This window comes from Mirounga angustirostris, unplaced genomic scaffold (assembly GCF_029215605.1).
Source record: "Mirounga angustirostris isolate CCGP_5_RB_7025 unplaced genomic scaffold, mMirAng1.0.hap1 SCAF_7, whole genome shotgun sequence".
In the NCBI taxonomy this organism is placed as follows: domain Eukaryota; kingdom Metazoa; phylum Chordata; class Mammalia; order Carnivora; family Phocidae; genus Mirounga; species Mirounga angustirostris.
Window position 1 is genome coordinate 8257766 of NW_026991715.1, and position 15527 is coordinate 8273292.

Consider the following 15527-nt stretch of genomic DNA (forward strand, 5'->3'; position numbering starts at 1 on the left):
CTGAGCAAGGAGCCCGATGTGGGACTCAATCCCAGTACTCTGGGATCATGACCTGAGCCCAAGGCAGATGTTTAACCAACTGAGCCACCCAGGCATCTCGAGTAATTTGGCTTTAACTGGCCATTCCTGGCAGCAGAGTACCAACTATGTCCAGATACTAAAGATTATAAAATGCCAACCAAAGTGGGAAACGTGTACTTGTGATGGGAAACATGTCAGCTTATGGGCCAATGCACAAAACCCATGAAACCTTGAGGTTCCACCTATTTGGATACCACTTTGGGATCAGGCAGGTCACCAGACCCACCCCAGGATGCTGCTTAACTCAATTTAAAGTGCACATCAAGGAGAAAATGAGTCATCTGCAACCATGGCATGCAGACAAGACAAAGTGTCCTGCAATGGGAAGCAAGGAGAGATCTGCAAGCAGGAAGATGAAAGGATCAGCACTCGGTCTTGGGAAGTCCTCAGGCTGAGGTGTCTAGAACAGAAGGGAAGAAGGAAAGTCCCAAGACACAAGCTGTCCTGGAGAGTGTCTGCAAAACAAGGCGAGAGGCCATCCAGGCAGGGGCACCAACCGGGCAAAGAAGGGCAGGGCCAGATGTCAGACACAGAGTCTGAGAAATGTAGGGAGAAGCCTTCGGACGATTAGAAAGGAAAATGAGGCAGGCAATGGGCAGAGGGTAGAATCATGCTCAGGAGGAGGGAGCAGGCAGGTGAAACTCAAGGCATAGAAAAAACAGGTTGGGAGAAGATTGGAGAAAAGGACAGGGAGGATGTGGGGGAGTAGGGGAGAACACGGGGAAGGCGGATTGGGCTACATGTTTGGGAGTGGGACTTCCTAATTATTATAGAACATTTCAAGCACATGAAAAACTATAGAAAATAACAAACATGTTAAGGTGTCTTTTGAATTTTACTGTTTGTACGGAAAATAATCATACACATTCTCTTCACCAAGTTTTCTCCAAAGTTGGTCTCATATACAGTAAAACTGGAAAGAATTCAGAACTATCATGTCTGTAGCTAGACTTGAGTTACATGCAAACTCAGTTGCCTACCCTACTGGGCCCATCACACCCTTTAGATAATACATATTTTATAATGCCTCACTGTCTATTATGAAATGCAATTCATAGATAATAAACCTACCAACACTCAAAATTTCAAAAAACTTAATATGAAGTCCTATCATATAAAAGAGAAATAAATCTATAAAATGTATTTCAATATGTAAATAAGTCATCACTAACACTAAAAGAAATAAGGTAGCCAGACACTTGTACCTAAAATCCCCATGATTGTGACAAACTGCACAGGTTTTGTCTTAATACCAAAAGCAACATTGTTGTAGGTGATGTGATCGTCTGAAATGGTTAATAGCTCTTTGGTTCCTTGCATTCTGGGAAGGTTCAGAGTACATTTACGGTAGTCATATTGCTCACCAGTATTCCCTGCTCCCCTTTCCCCAGACACTGGTAGGACTGAACTTCCAAAATCCCTTAAAGTTAGCGGCGGCATATACTTGCTTTGGCCAATGAAATGTATATAAGTGGGGACTCCTGAGTGGCTCAGTTGGTTAAGCATCTGCCTTCGGCTCAGGTCACGATCTCAGGGTCCTGGGATCCAGTCCCGTATCAGGCTACCTGCTCAGTGGTGAGCCTGCTTTTCCCTCTCCCTCTGCCGCTCCCCCTGCTTGTGCTCTCTCTCTCAAATAAATTAACAAAATCTTTGAAAAAAAAACTATTTTGGGGGCACCTGGGTGGCTCAGTCGGTTAAGTGTCTGCCTTCGGCGCAGGTCATGATCCCAGGGTCCTGGGATCGAGCCCTGCATCTGGCTCCTGGCTCAGCGGGGAGTCTGCTTCTCCCTTTCCCTCTGCTGCTCCCCCTGCTCATGCTCACTCTCTCCTGCTAAGTCTGTCAAATAAATAAACTCTTTTAAAAATAAATAAATAAAAATGATTTTTCTAAAAGGAATTTATGTTTCTTTGCAAAGTGGAACTTGGTCCAGGCTCTGGGCATTATAAACAAGCTCTTCAACTACGTGAATGTCCACTGGTATTGAAAAGTCATGAAGGATCTGGGTCTACTGCTTGGTAATCGCAGAGCATCTAACTCCCCTGTTCACCGCACTCCGGTAAAGACTAACAGCAAACCCCTCCATCACGGTGACAGCTCAAACACCATCCCCACAGCTTCCCCACTATCTCCGCACCCCACTCTCCCCATAGAAAAGAGCTGGCCTTCAGGTCCCAGACAGAGCATAAACACCCAATGGAGATAGCTGGACCAGAATGCCAGGAGAACCAAGGGGCTTCTAAAGGGACAGCCATTGCCCACTTTCCCAATTTGTTGACACCACGGAATAGACTCTGAGCTGCCAAAGCTTCTGATCTTTCAAGAGGGCCAAAATCCAGATTTTTTTTTTTTTTAAAGATTTTATGTATTTATTTGACAGAGGGAGACACAGTGAGAGAGGGAACACAAGCAGGGGGAGTGGGAGAGGGAGAAGCAGGCTTCCTGCCGAGCAAGGAGCCCGATGTGGGGCTCGATCCCAGGACCCTGGGATCACGACCTGAGCCGAAGGCAGACGCTTAATGACTGAGCCACCCAGGCGCCCCCAAAATCTAGATTTTAATGCCAAATCTTTTGATTTCTAAATATCTGCAACAACCTTTTTTTTTTTTTTTTTAACTTAAGATTGAAACGCTCTGGGAGCCAAATACAAACGTTCTCCAGGTTTGGCGAGGCCCCTGTGTGGCGCTTTGCAAACGAAGTATGGGATGCTAATGCAACGTGAGTTTCCGTTTAGCCAGACTCCCTTCTCTTCCAAGCGACTCAGGGCGAGGGGATCACGCCGTGTGGGAGCCACGGTGGGGCCGACAGTCCTCGCGTGGCTAGCGTCTGCCCGCGCTCCTCACTGCAAAATCTGCTTTCTCGGTTAGGCAGGTTCTCTTATTACCCCCATTTAACTAATTAATAGAATCCGGACCTTCTGATTCCCAGTCCTGCAGGTCTGTCGTATGTAGGGTTTTCCTTTTAATAAAAAAATCCTGATTTCTTGCTCACCTGTCCCAGTTTCCTTACCCGCCCTTCCGGGGCTGGTTCTGAAGAGTGCTGCAGAAAAGTGGCGAAGTAGAAAAAGTGAATCATGAAATGAAGACCAGAAAGAGGAAATAGAGTCACGACGAAACTGAAGGCCTGCGCGCTGTGTTCTAAGCTAGGCTGGGGGCACCCCCGGTAGGGGGGCAAGCCCAAGAGTAATTTTCTGGACGAGTCCTCCCGACTGGTGGGAATACGGGTGCTCCTTACGTTATGAATTGTGCTTTGCTGAACCTTTTCGAGGTTAGAGAAAGGAGAGGGAAGGGTGGTGAAGAGGAAGGAGAACTTAGCGAACGGGGAAAAAAAATCTCTGCCCGCCCGCGCCGAGCCGAGCCCGCCGCCCACCCGCGCGCCCGCCCGCGCGCCCGCCCACGCCGAGTCCCCCGCCCGTCGCGGCCACGTGACGCGGCCAAGATGGCCGACGGGGAAGACGGCTGCCCGGCGGGGCGGGAGCCGGGGCCGGAGTCGGGAGAAGAGTTCGAGATCGTGGACCGGAGCCAGCTGCCCAGCCCTGGCGAACTGCGGAGCGCGGCCAAGCCCCGGACCGGGCCGGAGGGCTGGTCGGCGCCCATCCTGACCCTGGCGCGAAAGGCCACGGGCAACCTGTCGGCGAGCTGCGGGAGCGCGCTGCGCGCGGCCGCGGGGCTGGGCGGCGCGGACGGCGGCGCGGACGGCGCGGCGCGCACAGGTAGGTTGCGGCCGGGCACGCCCCGCGCGCGCCCGCGGGACGGGGGGCCGTTGGGCGGTGGGAACCGAGCTGGCGAGGGCGTCGAAGCTCCGCAGCCTGTCGGGCGAGTTGGGCAGAACCAAGCTGTTAGCACGCGTAAGCACTCGTCTGTTTTTCTTGATGCCGTGCAAGCCAAGATAATGCGCGGGTTTGGACGGCCTGAGATTGGGCGGCTCCCCTGGCGGACCCTTCTAATTGTGTGCCCCAGACAACATCCTGACTGCCGGTGGCGGACTTGAAGAAAATGTAGGAGTTCAAGCTTAGATAGTCGCTCTTAAGCTTGGAAGTGCTCAAGAACTGAATCCGGTTGCGCTCTGTGCCGCGAATCTCCCAAGTGCCAACCCGGCTCCCGCCTCGGCTGTCCCGACGCACCCAGGAGTGCGAGCTGCGAGGTGGACGTCAGGAGGCGGTGGTTCCAGGCGAGCCCTGCTGCGGCCAACCGTTGTGTGATGCGCGCAAGTCACCGCGTTTCCCAGAATGTGCAGTAGGGGTTTTTTGATCCACACAGTGAGCTCTCCTAGTCCTCTTCAGCCCTTGTTATTTGGAATAGAGTTTCAGCATGTTAGAAGAATGGGAATAATGGGAATACTAAATGGTGATGATAAGAAGGGTGTGACTTGGGCGCCTGGGTGGCTCAGTTGGTTGAGTGACTGCCTTCGGCTCAGGTCATGATCCTGGAGTCCCGGGATCGAGTCCCGCATCGGGCTCCCTGCTCGGCGGGGAGTCTGCTTCTCCCTCTGACCCTCCTCCCTCTCATGCTCTCTCTCTCTCATTCTCTCTCTCAAATAAATAAATAAAATCTTTAAAAAAAAAAAAAAAAGAAGGGTGTGACTTGGAAAGCCCTGTAAAGCCAGATATTGAGAGCTGTGCTCACCAATAGAGTAGCCACGACACACGTGTGAGGTTTAAATGTTAAAACTAAAAATTCAGTTCTGTCTTCATAGAAAGTGTTGCGGGGCAGAGTTGATGGAAGACCGCAGTGCTAAGAATCATACTGTGCCTTTACGGTTTCTTGATTCCCTCCTACCCACCGGTAAAGTTGCTGCTTAGAAGTCATCGCTGACCCAGCAGAGTGAATTGTGGGAATTTCGGTGGTTAAGAAAGAGTAACGAGGCGAGAAAAGTTTACCAGCAGACTTGTTTTGAGATCCTGGCAGTGGCAAGTGGGACTAGACGGTACTGAGGAGGCCTGTTCACAGCCTTTGCACATACCTGGGGTGTTTGATTGCGAACCAGCCATTGGCGGTGAGTCCCCAAAGTCAAGGCACATGAGGGGTTCTGGAGGCCTCTGGGATCATGTAGCAAGCAAATAATAAATGTTAGCCGTTCGCCGATAAATGCCATGTGCCAGTGCCCAAAGTAGCACTGAGCACAGGATCAGTAATCGTAAGTATTTGCTTACTTACTAGGTGCCAGGTATTAGTGTTAGATCCGTACCGACGTCAATTCATTTAACCCTCAAAATAACCCCAGGTGATAGCAGGCCTGGCTTCCTGGTGTGCATCAGTGCAGGCTGTGATCCCTGTGGCCACCCGGGTACTCAGAGGGGCCCCACACTTTAAATCCTTATTGTCTTTGTTATTTTTTTGTTTTTTAAGATTTATTCATTCGACAGAGAGAACACAAGCAGTGGGAGTGGGAGGCAGAGGGAGAAGCAGGCTCCCTGCTGAGCAGAGAGCCCGACTCAGGCCTGAGCCAGGACCCTGGGACCATGACCTGAGCCGAAGGCAGATGCTTAGCCCCCTGAGCCCCCCACACCCCTGAATACTTGTTCTAAAATGCTGTCCCACAGGGGCCCTGTTAGCACAGCGTGCCACAGTGATCCTGTACTCTATAGTTAACTGTCTTGTTTTGTTGTTGTCGTTTTAAGTAATAAAGGCAGGTGGTAAAAAAGAGAAGAAATCAAACCGTACAAAAGATCATTCAGTGTAGAGTATGTCCTCCTGGGCAGAAACTGCCCCCAATCCTATCATCTTTCAGAGAGCCATCATACATACTTTCATCTCCCCACGCAGTTTTCACACAAACCACAGGACACACAGCAGGCTGTACATCTTGCTTGTTAACGTCTTCTCCCAAAGGATGGGTGACCAAGCATGTGTGTTCCGAAGAGTTAACGTGCTCAGCACAATGGCTTGCACACGGGTGCTCACTAAAGAGGGCATTCTTTCTTTCTTTCTCTTTCTCTCTTTTTTCTTTCTTTCTTTCTTTCTTTCTTTCTTTCTTTCTTTCTTTCTTTCTTTCTTTCTAAGATTTTATTTATTTGGGGCGCCTGGGTGGCTCAGTCGTTGGGCATCTGCCTTCCGCTCAGGTCATGATCCCGGGGTCCTGGGATCGAGCCCCGTGTCAGGCTCCCTGCTCTGCGGGGAGCCTGCTTCTCCCTCTCCCACTCCCCCTGCTTGTGTTCCCTCTCTCGCTGTCTCTCTCTGCCAGAGAGAGGGAGAGAGGGAGCACAAGCAAGGGGAGCGGCAGGCAGAAAGGAGCTGGTGCAGCTCCTTTCACAATGGATCACAGTAACATTTTCCCAGTTACGTTGCTGAACACAAGTTAGCCCTTGAGATGCTAAGTGAAAATTCCTGACAGTTGGGAAAGTGTTAAAAGTTTTCCTCCTTGTCAATAGAGGGGAACACTGTACTGTATTATAAGATCCTTCAAGACACCAAAGGGCTACTCAAAACTAAAACTCAAATATATCAAGAATCTACTTACTCCTCTATAATTGAGAACCCAGCAACAAAAAAAAACCCATACGGCCCACTCGCCATCCTGCGTACTCACTCTCTATACCAAAGGTGACAACAAGCTGTGAGCTCTTTATGTCTGGTAGTTGCATTTTATATGCTGCATAATATAAAAGCATTAAAACAAAAAAATTCTGGGACACCTGGGTGGCTCAGTCAGTGAAGCGTCTGCTTTTGGCTCAGGTCATGATCCCAGGGTCCTGGGATCAAGTCCCACATGGAGCCTGCTTCTCCCTCTGCCTGCCGCTCTCCCTACTTGTGCTCTCTCTCTCTGACAAATAAATAAAATATTTTTTAAAAATAAAAAAATAAAGCAAATTTTTTTTTTTAGCCAGTGAGCAGGCTTTACATAAAAATCCAGATGTCCAGCTTCTGAAAACTCGGTGCCCGACCTTGTTGACGAGCATTCTTCCCACCAGAGGGTGGTGCTCAGCGGGGTTGCTCCCTGGATATCCATGGGGCCCCAGGTTCCCTCCAGCTCATCCTCCCATAGCAGCACTCATTTCTGTCCCAGCCTGGCCCCTGCGCAACAGTCAAGATGGAGATCCCTGAACAGACCATTTATTTGGCAATTCAGGAAGTATAGAACTTGGAGACATCCTGTGTGTTTTGCTGATGTGCTGAACTATTATTTTTTTTTTAAGATTTTATTTATTTGAGAGAGATGAGAGAGAGCACAGGTGGGTAGGAGAGGGAGAAGCAGACTCCCTGCTGAGCAAGGAGCCCGATGTGGGACTCTATCACAGGAACCTGGGATCATGACCTAAGCCAAAGGCAGATGCTTAACAAGCCACCCAGGCGCCCTGTGCTGAACTCTTATTAATGAAGCTTAGAGATGTGAATAGCTTGGCCAAAGTCACAAAGCCAGTAAACCTGAGAGATGGAATGGCTTAAAAATCCACTTCACATTTTCCAGAGCTCTAAATTGAGCACGAATGGGAACAGGTGAGTCATGGAGCAGAGGGAAGGGTGGGATGGCTGCGGAACACAGCCATGTACCCAGGAACGGTGATAGTGATGTGGGAAACAAAGGCCAAAGAAAAACTAAATATCCATACTACCTGCAGCCCATTGGCAAGTCCTTGAAACAGGCCGAGTGACATTCTTCTAGGAACTCTGCTGTCTCCATGCTGATACTTTGCTAAGGGCAAAAGGCAATCTTAACCCAACCCCCAGGTCCTGTATATCTACTTTAACATATAAAACTTCATTTGGAAACTTCCTTTATCTCTAAACCTCCCCCCTCAAGATACATGTTGGCAATCATCCCCCAAGCATATGGCCCACCGATATACATCTGAAGGGTCTCATTACTAAGGTTTTATTAGATGATAATAAATGGCCTTTTCCCAACAATAGCTAGCCCCCTCAGGGTCCTGGAAACCTTGCCTCCAAATTCCTTAGAGACTTACACTATCCCTGACCCCCTCCCAACTTGAAAGTATATAATGGGCCACTCCTCACGACATCAGTGCCCATGGGTCCTGTTCCGTGCTTTAATAAAACCTCCTTTTGCACCAAAAACGGATCCGGAATTCTTTCTTGGCTGTCGGCTCTGAACCCCAACATCTTTCCTACATCAACAGAAGCCACTGCCACCCACTTCTGATCACCTAAAACACTAGTCTTCATGTTGTTTTGCTCACATGACCCCCTAAAAAAATCTTCAGCTTTTAAGGTTGACATGTTTTCTGGCGTACTGTAAATATTAGCTTTTTTTTTTTTTTTTAAAGATTTTATTTATTTGACAGAGAGAGACAGCGAGAGAGGGAACACAAGCAGGGGGAGTGGGAGAGGGAGAAGCAGGCTCCCCGCCGAGCAGGGAGCCCCGTGCGGGGCTCGATCCCAGGACCCTGGGATCAGGACCCGAGGCGAAGGCAGACGCTCAACTGACTGAACCACCCAGGTGCCCCAAATATTAGCTTTTTAAAATAAAAGTGTTACATCATTCTTTAAGTGGCGTGTAAATACCTAAATGATTTGATAAGCACTACCATCCATCTTAAATAAGTTATTTGAAGACTTTACCATTTTTTTAAAGATATTTCTTTTTGAGTAATCTCTACACCCAATGTGCGGCTCGAACCAACCCCAAGATCAAGAGTCGCATGCTCTACCAACTGAGCCAACCAGGCGCCCCTGAAAACTGTACGTTTTCCCTTTTACTCCTTGAACCTGAATTTCTATTCCACTTCCATATGTTTTAAATTTTTTTATTATTTAAAAAAAATTATTTTTGGGGGGCGCCTGGGTGGCTCAGTTGGTTAAGCGACTGCCTTTGGCTCAGGTCATGATCCTGGAGTCCCTGGATCGAGTCCCGCATCGGGCTCCCTGCTCGGCGGGGAGTCTGCTTCTCCCTCTGACCCTCCCGACCCTCCCCCTCTCATGTGCTCTCTCTCTCAGTCTCTCTCTCTCAAATAAATAAATAAAATCTTAAAAAAAAAGAAAAAAAATTATTTTTTTTAAAGAAATTTTATTAGAGTACAAGCAGGGGGAGCAGCAGGCAGTGGGAGAAGGAGAAGCAGGCTCCCGCAGGGAGCCTGACGTGGGGTTCGATCCCAGGACCCTGGGATCATGACCTGAGCCGAAGGCAGACGCTTAACCATCTGAGCCACCCAGGTGCCCCCAAAATTATTTATTATTTTAAAAAATTTTATTTATCATCCTGTCATACATCTCAGGGAAAAAAAGTAAATTAAAATTCAATAAACTTTTTTTGTGACTAAAGCTCTAAGTGTATAAAATATTTTTCTTGTGGAATGAATTACCATTAAAATAATAAGAAATGCTAAGTTGACAAAAGGGTATAATTTTTATACATAATTACTATAAACTTTTCTTGTTATTGTTTCTCTTAATAGGCTCGTTTGGTTTTTCATTAGCATGTATCCATAAATGAAAATACATGGTTTACTCATAAAATATATGATGGGACTCAGCATCAATTTTATTCCCATTTTTTGGTTTTTTAATAGATGCGAGCCCTGAGAAGCCTGGTTCATATAAACAGGAAATAGAAATGGACAGTTTTGTTATAGTAATGTCAAACTTTTGAATTCCTTCCAAGTTATGTGCCCCAAGTCACATTGATCTTTTGTCAAAATTTTATTTTTTGTTCCTCTGTTTTTGTTTAATAAAAATGAAAATCACCTGACTTGCAAAAGGATGCAACCCAATCATATTAAATTTCTCAGCCTCGGAAGGTTCCCCCAAAAAAGCCTTTACCCAGACTTATTAAATGAAAATTATGCCTGTAGTTCTTCCAATAGTTACCTTAACCCAGAACACTCAGAACAGTTGGGGACACCTGAATGTTGCTTATTTCATTAAACCTTTGTCAACACAGCATTATTTACCAACACAAAAAGACTTAGTTTATGTGTACTTCAAATCCATTTTCTTCAAAAACATGGAGCTATAGTGTTGGCCCATCTAATGTATGGAACATGTTCCTCAAATTAATGGTACATCCTAGGAAGGAGTATTGAGACAGGCTGAGAATAATTACATATATTTGTGGGAGAAAAAAATGTTTAATTTTCTGAATTCAGGCTAGCCGGCAGAGAATTAGAGACTGTCCCCCTCCCCCAAGACCAGGTTTCCTTAACTAAGTACAATAAAGCAATGACAGGTTGGAAGCTCTTCATGTTTTGGGTGACTTGAATCATCAAAGGAGGCTCCACCTCCACTTGGTGTGTGGAACTCTCTGGACCCCAGGTCGGTGTAATGTAGTTTTGAGTAGCGTTGTTGGTGAGCTCCGGAGCCAACAGCCAGGAAAGAATTCTTGAGACGTCTTTGGTGCAAAAAGGTGATGTTTAAAGGGATAGGACCAGTGGGCAGAAAGAGCTGCTGCACTGGGGCTGTGAGGAATGGCTGATTATACACGTGGGAGTTGGGGGAGGTAAGGACAAAGGGAGGTGTCCAAAAGGACTTCCATACACTAAAGAAGACTCCGGATACTGCAGGCCTTGCTATTGTCAAACTAAGGTTGCTTTTCCCTCTGGGACAACATTAGCGTTAAGACAGTTGGGAGTTTCCTGGAGGAGTGTTACGCTCTGCCTGCCTCAAGTATTTGTCAGTGGGGCTCCAGGATAGAAGGAAATTTAATTTTATTTACATTCCGTTTTGCCTTTGTTTCCCATAGCACTGTGGAGGGGCTGGTGATGTTAGGGCTCCAGGAAATTGAGTCTGTGGGTCTCTGGAAGTTAGGCTATTGATAACAGGATGCTTTTGCCTTGTAAATCTCTAGGACATTCGTAAACTGATGGAGACTCCTGTCCTACAGGACTGTGATCTTTGTCAGTTAACCATTTGTTTTTCCCTTTCCTTAGTTTTAGGGCAGCCAGGAATGCCTGAGGAATGTCACACATAGCTCATGGGGGGGGGGGGGCTGCAGGGTGTCAGCTTGTGCTTTGTCCTCAGCTTGCCTTCTGCTCCCTCATCAGGTGCATCCAGAGGAACATGTGGGATAGGGAGTGAATCTATGACCGGGCCGCAGGAGGGCAAGAGCACCTGGCTCCCGGGCTCCCAAACAGAGCAGGTTCAGCCCCTGGCCGCTGATAGGATCCAATGGCAGAGAGACGAATGGTGTGAATCAAGAAGGGAATTTATTGCAGTGAGGCCAGTACTGGGGAGACGGGAGTAGCATCTCAGAGGCGGTCTACAAGTGCTGAGAATACCCTCGATTTGTGGAAGGAAGACGTGGGACAGTTGAGGGTACAGGCGGGTGGGCAGCAAAGGCCGCATCACACGGAGTCTTGCTGGTTCAGGGCAGTCCTTACTGTAAGTTTGGGTTCCCATCGGGGGATGCCTCGCCCGCATAAGCCGGAAAGAACTTAATCAATTAGGAAAGTCCAGACTGCGGTAAAAATGGAGGTGGTGGAAGCCCCTTCACATGGGGCTGTCCCCTAGAGCTGTGCAGCTCCAGGGCTGGAAGCGGATCTGCAAACGCCTGGGCTCGCCTGGCGCCGCGCCAGAATCCTGGCTCTGCGCTGCCCCGAGAAGAGCGGGGTTCACAGACCTGGGCCGGGGTCTTCTGCAGTCTTTCCAGATTGCTTCTGTGTTCATTGGTCTGCTCGGGGTTTCTCCCTCCTCTTGATGAGGCTCTACAACTTTTATTTTCTTTGCCAATCATCCAGCTCATTAACGCTGTCGAACTATAAATGTAATATATAGGATTCTCTCGAAATTTAAAAATAATTATACCACCCCCACCCATTTAATCAACCCATTTTTCACTGGTCAAATGTTTAGGCCGATTTTTCTTTGCCAGCAGCTGTCTTCGTGGGTGTCTGAGACTTTAGAATTTTTAGTCCCAGGCTGTCTTAAGTCTCAATAGTATTTACTTAATACCTTTATTATAAATTCAGCCATAATTCATTTCTTTTCCATTTAGCATCCATGTGTGCGCTCTTTTAACTATCTTTATGTTCATATTAATTAGTGACCATGAAATCAAACAGCTATCAACAAAGGATTAATATCAGTATTAGTTTATACAGAATATACCGACCAATAGACAATTCGGCAAGGAAGTTGATTTCACATGCTATTCACAGAATCCTGGGAGACGATAAACGTGAAAAGCTACTTGACCTCCGTAGTGACCAGACAGCTGCCCGCTGAAACCATACGACCCCCCCACCACCACCACCACCACCACCACCACCACGGTCCGGTCGGCAAACGTTTCAGACTAAGCGTTGGCGGGGGCTGGGAGGGGCGCGCGCGGGCTTATTTTCCCGCCAGAACTCGGTTAATCGCGTGGAGTCTGCGTTTTTAATTTCTAGGCTGCCAGCTTCCTGGGTGTGAGGGGGACACTTGGTAAACATTTGTCATGGGTATCTGATACTGGCGGCCCACAAACTTTTTTTACTCTTAAAACAAAGCGACAGCATTAATGGGAGTTGCAAATGGAAACGGAGCTTTTTCTGATTCTAGCGGTTTTCCATACAAAAAAAGTGTAAGACTCGTACTGCCCACTAACTGTGGACTGAAGATCCACAGTTGGGCAACGAGAATTTGAGTCTGGAACTCAGGAGCAGAGACTTTTCTAAAGGCCCTTGGATTGACACCGTCGGACAAAAGAACAGGCTCAGAGGGCCATCTGGGGAGGCCGAGGGCCGGGCTACCCTGGCGGAGAATGCAAAATGGCGCCCTTGAGCTTCGTGGGCGTGGCCTCCGGCTGGGCCCGTCCAATCAGAATGTCTAGGGGCGGAACACTTTCCCCCCAGCTCGCCTTCCAGCTTGGGGCGGGGCTTCCTGGAGTTTGCCCCCTTCCATTGGTCGAAAATGGAATTACTGGCTGTGGGAAAGGCCAATCGCGGCGAGTCTTAGTAGAGCCGTCGCCTTAGCAACGCGCGGAGCCGCCTGGGAGAGGTCTCCTGAGACTGACCCGCGGTTCAGGCTGCCCAGGTGCAGCCGTGACCTCCAGGGATCAGAGGCCGGTTGACTACGAAGCCCAGTTATCCGTCCAGGCGCACGTCCGCGCTCGGAACCCCCCGCCAGGCCGATCTTCCAACCTCCTCACCCCGACCACCCTCAGTCCACTAACGAGGCTGTCCCTGTTTCTGCCCCAACAGCTTCCAGGTGCCAGATGATGGAGGAGCGTGCCAACTTGATGCACATGATGAAACTCAGCGTCAAAGTCTTGCTCCAGTCTGCCCTGAGCCTGGGCCGCAGCCTGGATGCGGACCATGCCCCCTTGCAGCAGTTCTTTGTAGTGATGGAGCACTGCCTCAAACACGGGCTGAAAGGTGAGCTGGAGGGGGCGTTCGGGGGCGGGAATTTGGGCCAGCTGTCTGCCCAGCATGTGTTCATCAGTGCTGAGCATTGTTCTGGGTGCTGGGATAACAGCAGGGTACAAAACAGACACGGTCCCTGCACGCCAGCCCCACATCGAGAGCAGCACTGTCCAGGGGAAATGCCAGGCAAGCTACTTGTGCAATTTTTAGTGTTTTGGTAGCCACGTTAAAGAAAAAAAGTAAAAAGAAACAGGTGAAATTAATTTTAAGAACACATTTTATTGACCCCAGTATATCCTAAATATTATGGTTTTTACACATAATCAGTATTTAAAAGCCTTATTGATGAGGTATTTTACATTCTTCATTCTACCAAGGCTTAAAAACCCACACGATGTGTTTTATACGACATCTCAGTGGCACCGGCTGCACTTCAGGTGCTTAGGAGCACATGTAACCAGTGACTAGCGGACAGCACAGTTCTAGGGACCAGACAGACAATAAATGCAGAAACCAACTTAATTACAAATGCTCCAAATTCAAGGAAGCATTAAGGGTTTCAGCTAGATGAGAGGGGATGTCTTGCTGGAGAGGTGAACTGTGAGCTGAGACCTAAAGGAGAAAAAGTTAGCTGTGCCGAGATTTGAGGCAAGAGCATTCCTTCGTGGGGGAAGAAGCAGGTGGGCAGAAGTCCTGGGTGAGACCAGGCTTGGTTTGAGGAAGATGCCAGTGGGCTCAGAGGTAGAGTGGGAGGAGATGAAGTCAGGGAAATGGATTGGGGGGGCAGGGGAAGGCTGGATCAGGCAGGCCTTTACAGGTCATCTGTTTGTATTGTAGGTGTATCTGGAGGATTTTAAGCAAAGGGGAAAACATGACCTGACTTAACATTTTTAAAAGAACTTCCATGTGTGTGAAGAGGTTGTGGGGGCAGGGGGTGGGTGAGGAGGTAGCCATATTAGGAGCAAGGAGACCCATTAGAATGTTATTGGCAGCAATCAGATGAGGGATGGTGGTGATGATTTGAAATCTGACATTGATGTTGGCATCAGGTAGGAGGGAGAAAGGGGAAGGCTTTTTACAAGCATGTATATATAAGTACGTACATCTATACACAAACACACACACATACACACACACACACGTTTTATTTCATGGGCAATAAATAGTTGGAGTAAGAGCATAGTCGGGGTAGCACAGAAACCCTGTCACCAGAGGAGGGGAGAGCTCATTTGTTACCTGCCATCTCTGAGTCCCCAAGACTAATTCAGGACTAAGCAGTAGAGCTGTGCATTGTCCATTTGGCTTTTGGGAGAGAGACTGTGGGCGCCTGAGGACATTTTGCAACCTGTTCTTATGAATAACACTTTTGTTTTCCCTTTTAGTTAAGAAGAGTTTTATTGGCCAAAATAAATCTTTCTTTGGTCCTTTGGAGCTGGTGGAGAAACTTTGTCCAGAAGCATCAGATATAGCCACTAGTGTCAGAAATCTGCCAGAATTAAAGTGAGTGAGAAGTAGCTAACACTGATTTAATGTTTGAAAAAAAACTCCCTCGTATTTACCCATTTCTCAATTCCTTGCTGATAAACTTTCTCTAATTTAGAACAAATTGTAACATGAGCCACACTCCACTTGAACTTTAGTCTCAGCTCTGCTGCTCATTATCCTCAAAATCTTGAGCAAGATTTGCCCCTCCCTGAGCCTCAGTTTCCTTATCTTTAAGATGGGGATAGCGATTCCTATAGGTCACATGAGGTCATGTAGTTTGAAAAGGTGTTGTGGGGACCTGGCTGGCTCAGTCGGTAGAGCACTTGACTCTTGATCTCAGGTCGTGAGTTCCGGCCCCATGTTGGGCATAGAGATTACTTTAAAAAAAGAGAGAGAGAAAAGATGTTGTTACCTGAGGAGCAGTTACAAGAGTAAAAGGGGTCATCGTTATGCTCCTGGAATCCGTGCTTTGGATGCATCTGGGCAGTTTTCAGAATAATACAGCTCAGGCCAGATTTTAGATTCTAGGACATGGGACATTTGTGAAAAGGTGAGACATATCATGTACCATGTCTGGGTTGGCCCCTTGGGATCCCCGTGCATTGGCTCAAAATAAAAAAACTGGACAGAATACAAACAAGGCATCAAAAACTAATGATGTAATATATGGTGATTAACATAACAATAAAAATATTTTTAAAAAAGAATACAAACAAGGCGTCATCATGAA

At 47.7% G+C, this 15527-nt stretch overlaps 1 protein-coding gene across 1 annotated transcript in view; it reads left to right on the top strand.

Moving 5' to 3' along the window:
- The first annotated feature begins 3492 nt into the window (after nt 1–3492).
- Nucleotides 3493–15527, top strand: part of RUFY1 (RUN and FYVE domain containing 1) — a 60309-nt gene continuing 48274 nt past the window's right edge. The window contains exons 1-3 of the mRNA XM_045890425.2: nt 3493–3790; nt 13151–13324; nt 14695–14812. Of these exons, the coding sequence (XP_045746381.1) occupies nt 3517–3790; nt 13151–13324; nt 14695–14812 (566 nt within the window). The 5' untranslated portion in view covers nt 3493–3516. The remainder of the gene's footprint in view (nt 3791–13150; nt 13325–14694; nt 14813–15527) is intronic.